This window comes from Fonticula alba (assembly GCF_000388065.1).
Source record: "Fonticula alba strain ATCC 38817 unplaced genomic scaffold supercont2.7, whole genome shotgun sequence".
NCBI lineage: Eukaryota > Rotosphaerida > Fonticulaceae > Fonticula > Fonticula alba.
The window spans coordinates 1,127,479-1,132,658 of NW_009242977.1; the positions used below are offsets into that span (position 1 = coordinate 1,127,479).

Sequence of the window (5,180 nt, forward strand, 5' to 3'; positions counted from 1 at the left end):
GGGGGGGGGTGCGTTCTCCTTTTGGCAGCCCGCAATTCGGATGACCGCGAGAAAAAGCCCCAGCCGGGGCAGGTTCCAACGGATCGCCCTCGGCGGGCCCCACCTGCTGCTCGGCATTGTGTGTGCATGTGTGTGAGTATGCATGTGTGTGAGTGTGTGTGTGTGCGTGTGTGTGTGCGTGTGCGTGTGCGTGTGCGTGTGTGCGTGTGTGCGCGCGTGTGCGGAGGGCTACTCGGGGCAGGGGGGTCCTTGCGATCTGCCAGGTGGAGGTGGGCTGGCTGACCCGGGCGGGGGCCGGATGGGTGTCCCCTCATCAGCCGGGGGGGCGACCGCCGCCAGGCCGGGAGGGAGGCGATCGCACCGGTCTCCCCTTTCCACCTATCCTGCTTGCCTTGCTTTTGCTCTTCCCTCTCCTCGGACCTTGCTCTGGCCATCCCTCGCATCGCGCACTACCAGCACGCAGTCATGCTTTCCTGGCGGGTGCTTGGCATGCAGGCCGGTCGGCATTCCGCCTGGTGGAGCCGACCAGCTGCACCGAGCACCGCGCGGCTGTGCCGGGCCTTTGCCGCCGCCGCCATCCCGAAGCCGAAGCCGAAGCCGGCCGTGTCCGAGCCGCCGGCAGCCCCGGCCGATTCGACATCCTTCCTGGATAACCTGCTTGCGCAGCACCGCCGAAGCACCCGCGAGGAGAAGCCGGCAGCCCACTTGTCGCATCTGCCCTCGCCGGCGGGGGCCCCCTCGGTGAAGGCCTTCGTCGCAAGTGCGCCGGATCAGCCGCCCGCCCCGAGCCCTGTCCGCGGCGCGAGGGCTGGTGCCTCTCCCCTGCTGGAGAAGCTTGTCACCTTTTCCCAGTACCCGGATGCCTCGGTCTTTACCAGGATGCAGCCGTCCGGGCTCAGCACCGAATCCGTCGTCCCATGGACGCCGGAGCTCCAGAAGTTCATGGCTTTTGCCGAGGGCCACCCGAGCATTGGAACGGCCCTTCACCAGTATGTTGCCCAGGAAATTGGCTTCGACGCAGAGTCCTCGGGGGAAGCCCCCCCCGAGGACCCGGCCGCCGACGCGGAGAAGGACATCCTGGAGCGGACAATCTCCCCGAAGCATGCTCACCATGCCCAGGCGTATGCGAAGCTGCTCGGCCAGCCGACAGCGCCGCCACTGCCGCGCTTCGAGAGTTTCCTCCGAGACTACCAGGCGGATTGCATCAATGCCTCGTTGGCGGCCCTCTTCGAGCTGGGCGAGCGCCGACAGGCGGTGTCCCTGCCGGTGGGGTCCGGCAAGACGGTCATCATGGCCGGGGTCGTGGGCCGGATGATCTTGCGGTATGAACGCGCGGACGAGCGCCGGGCCCGGCTGACCGGCCTCATGGGCAAATTGCATCACGCGGATCTGGCTCCTCAGCTCGTTCCCACCGGGCAGCGGGCTCTGGTGCTGGCCCATCGCGAGGAGCTGCTTGCCCAGGCGGCCAGACGCATTTCCGGGGCCTTCCCCCAGCTGACGGTGGAGGTCATCCGCGGCACCGCCCGGCCCTCGGCCAAGGCCAAGCCCCCGGCGGCCCATGTGGTCGTCGGGTCGGTGGCCAGTCTTGGTCGCAGTGGCCCGAATGGCAGCTTTTCGCCGCGTTTGCGCGCGCTGAACCCGGCGGATTTCGATCTGATCATCATTGATGAGGCGCATCATTCGGCGGCCCAGGTGTACCAGCGCATCCTGGAGTACTTCCTTGGGGCCCCGAAGTTGGTGGCCAAGTCCGGGGCCGACCCGGAGCCGGCGGATCCCGACGCGCCTGCCAGCGAGCATGAGGACGAGTCGGCCCCTTCGGCGGCCGAGGCCCGGGCCAACTCCCCTGGGGCCGATCTTTTGCACGCGCCCAATCCCGACATCCTGTTGTGGGGCTGCTCGGCCACCCTGCGCCGGCATGATGGCCTGGCCCTGAATTCCATCTTCAACGCCATCATCTACCACCAGGGGTTCGTGCGAATGCTGGAGCTGGGATGGCTGGCGCCCATGCGCATGCTTTCCGTCAGGACGCAGCTGGAGATGAAAAACGGCCTGGCCATGACGGCCGGGACCGACTTCAATTTGTCCTTCCTCGAGCGGCAGCTCAATGTCCCGGCGCGGAATCGCCTCATCGTGGACACATACCTGTCGGAGGTCCGGGCCAAGGGCCGCCGGAAGACCCTGGTCTTCGCGGTGGACATCCGCCATGTCAACAGCCTGATCGAGGCCTTCAATGAGGCCGGCATCGAGGCCGCCGGCATCACGGCCGCCACGCCGGCCCCCGAACGGGAGCTTTTGATGTGTCGCTTCGCCCTGGCCGACCAGGCGCTCGATGGTGCCGGGCAACTTGGCCCGGGGGGTTCCCTCCCGGGTGATCAGTCGGCCTCCGAGCCGGCGGCCGATGACGGCCAAGTGTGGGCCCATCCAGCGGCGTCTGCTGCCGCTGGCGGCCATACCTCCAGACGGCCCCTGCCGGTGCTGATCAATTGCACTGTCCTGACCGAGGGCACGGATGTGCCGTTTGTGGATTCCATCCTGCTCGCGCGGCCGACCCGGTCACCGGTGCTCTTCATGCAGATGCTGGGCCGGGGCCTGCGCCTTTTCCCCGGCAAGAAGGACTGCCTGTTTGTGGACTTCGTGGATTTCATCGACGAGGCCAACATGTCGGCAGCCATCGGCCTGCCGACCCTCTTCGGCCTGGATCCGTCTGAGGTTACCTTTGATGGGAGGCAAACCAGCGGCCAATTTATCAACAACCAGGACGTCCTCTCCTTCCTGGGTGACCAGCGCAGCAAGCTGGAGCGGTGCGCCCTCTCTTGTTCCTCCCTCCTTCCCCCTGCCTCTCGCTACGGGGCCCGTCCCTCCCTCCCCCCCCCCCCTCTCTCTCTCTCTCTCTCTCTCTCTCTCTCTCTCGCTCTCCTGTCCTGCCTCTGCTTCGCTGACGGGCGGTCATGCTCTTGTCACTTGTCCCTCCTTTGCCCATCTCCGCCTCTGCTGGTGCCCCTCCGGCTCGATGTTTATGCCGGCGCTTGGGCTGCGCACTTCTCGCCTGGTATGCGAGCAGCTTGCTCCTGGATAGCTCTTTCGCAGCGCACAAGCGCCTGTTCGAGCTAAACCCCCTGGCTCTCTTGTCGACCCAAAGCACGGAAATCCGCGCGTCCGGCAAGAGATCCCAGACGCGACAGGTGGCCAACTTCGCCTTCCGCCGGGCGGATCTTCTCAAAATGTCCCCGTTCGAGTGCGTCCCATCCCCCGCCCGCCCACCCAGGGCCGATGGAGCTGCCCACTGGCATCCACTATCTCACCGTGTCCTCCTCTTCCCCCTCCCCCTGCCCTTCCTCGTCATCAGCTGGGTCTGTGTTCCCAACCCCGATACCGGAGAGGACGACTTCCTCCTAAACATGGGCAACTCCAATACCCTGCGCATTCAGAAGTTCCCCCCGCCGGATCCCGAGCTGCTGCCTCTTCTCGAGAAGCAGGCCAAGGAGAAGGGCCTTTCCAAGTTGATGGAGCGCGTGCGTGCCCAGCGTCTGAAGGAATACTCCGAGGGCATGGAGATCTTGCGCAAGACAGGATCACCACGATTGGACTCCTACTACGGCGAGCTGGTCACCTCCCGCAAGGGGATCATCAGCCTCAGACGTCTGCCCTTGACTGCGGACTCCGTCCGGTCGGCGATCAATGCGGCTGACCATTGGGTGTCGGCCAACACGCCCAGTACGTGTGCCCCCCCCCCCCCCCCCCCCCCCCCCCCCCCCCCCCCCCCCCCCCCCTCCTCTATCCCCCCCCCCCCCCCCCTCCCCTCCCCCCCCCCCCCCCCCCCCCCCCCCCCCCACCCCCACATCCTTTTTTTCCCTTTCTTTTTCTTTTTTTTTCTTGTTTTCTCTTTTCCTCCAAAGGGAGGAAGGGGCAGGGGGCGTGCTCTTGGTCTAGAGCCGGAGGGCGGCCTGGGGGGGAGTTTCCGCCACCGGCTTTCCTCCTGCGTCGCCCACAGTGTATTTGGACCTCCGGCAGGAACAGGTGTACCCAATCAAAAGGGGCAGGGTGAGGGGCGTGTGTCTGTAATGGGGCGGGGACACAGGGAGCCACTTTAGGCACCATACTTCGGGCTGGCGCCGGCCATGAACAGGAGTTCCGGCAGCAGCCGGACCAGGGGGGCCGTACCGTTGGATGCGTTGTGTTCGAGGGCCAGCACATGGGCCAGGTCAACGCCAGCCGGCGGGGTGGGACACGGGGCCGTTGGCCCGCCGGCGGCCTGAAGCAGGGTGTCGCAAAAGAGGCGCCCACGGCGCGTGGACCGGGCCGAATCGACCACCGACACGGCGAGGCTGGGTGGCCGGCAGGGGGAAGCACATGGGGAGGGAGCAAATGATGGCAGGTGAGATGTTGCCCCCCCCGGGGAGACACTGGAGGTGGCGCTCTGGTCAATGTACCTGTCCACTTGGGAGAACACCCCCCCACTGAGGCCAGCGCTCTGGCGGGGGAGGAAGGGCAGCGGGGATGCCGGGCCACCGGGTGCCACCATGCCGGGGCAGCCTGGCCCCGACTGGAAGACCAGCGCCCGAATCAGCCCGGAGAGGTAGCCCTCAGGCGGGCTGGCCTCCGAGGGGAGAGCCGCGAGCAGGGCATCCGCAGCCGGGAGACTGCCGGTCAGAGCCAGAACCACCGCCGGGCCGGTGGCCCCCTCCTCGGCGCAAAGATCGGCCACCTGGGCATGGAGGAGCATGCTGGTCGAGGCCACCGGGGCCAGCTTCACCGTCAGCCCAGCCGGCATCAGCTCGGACAGGATGCTCAGCAGGGCAGCCACCGCGGCAGCACGAATCCCCAGCCCCGGGTCCAGGACCACGGTCACGGCGGCCGGCCGGGATGGGGCCTCGGTGTCGCACTGGAGCTTGCCGGTGCTCGGGTCAGCGCGGCAGCCAAGCAGCTGCGTCAGCATGGTGGCCCAGCCATCGGGCAGCGAGTCGCTGGCGGCGGTCACCGGGCCGGGGTGGATAATCGACCGCAGGGACAGGCCACTGCGCCAGGCGGCCGGCAGCAGCCAGCCCCCAGCGCCGGGGGTCTTGAGCGCTTGGGTGTGGGCGCAAACCGAGCATATCCCGCTGGGCTGGCAGGGCTCCGGGAGAACGGCCACCACCAGCGACTGCCGGGTGAGGAAGGTCATGGTGCTGCGGGCGTCTGAG

General features: G+C 67.2%; 1 protein-coding gene across 1 annotated transcript in view; it reads left to right on the plus strand.

Annotated features, from left to right (window-relative positions):
- Positions 1–335: 335 nt before the first annotated feature.
- The window catches only part of H696_04455 (hypothetical protein), a 5,318-nt gene continuing 473 nt past the window's right edge, over positions 336–5,180 (plus strand). Inside the window, exons 1-3 of the mRNA XM_009498331.1 lie at positions 336–2,801; positions 3,062–3,235; positions 3,347–3,714. Of these exons, the coding sequence (XP_009496606.1) occupies positions 466–2,801; positions 3,062–3,235; positions 3,347–3,714 (2,878 nt within the window). The 5' untranslated portion in view covers positions 336–465. The remainder of the gene's footprint in view (positions 2,802–3,061; positions 3,236–3,346; positions 3,715–5,180) is intronic.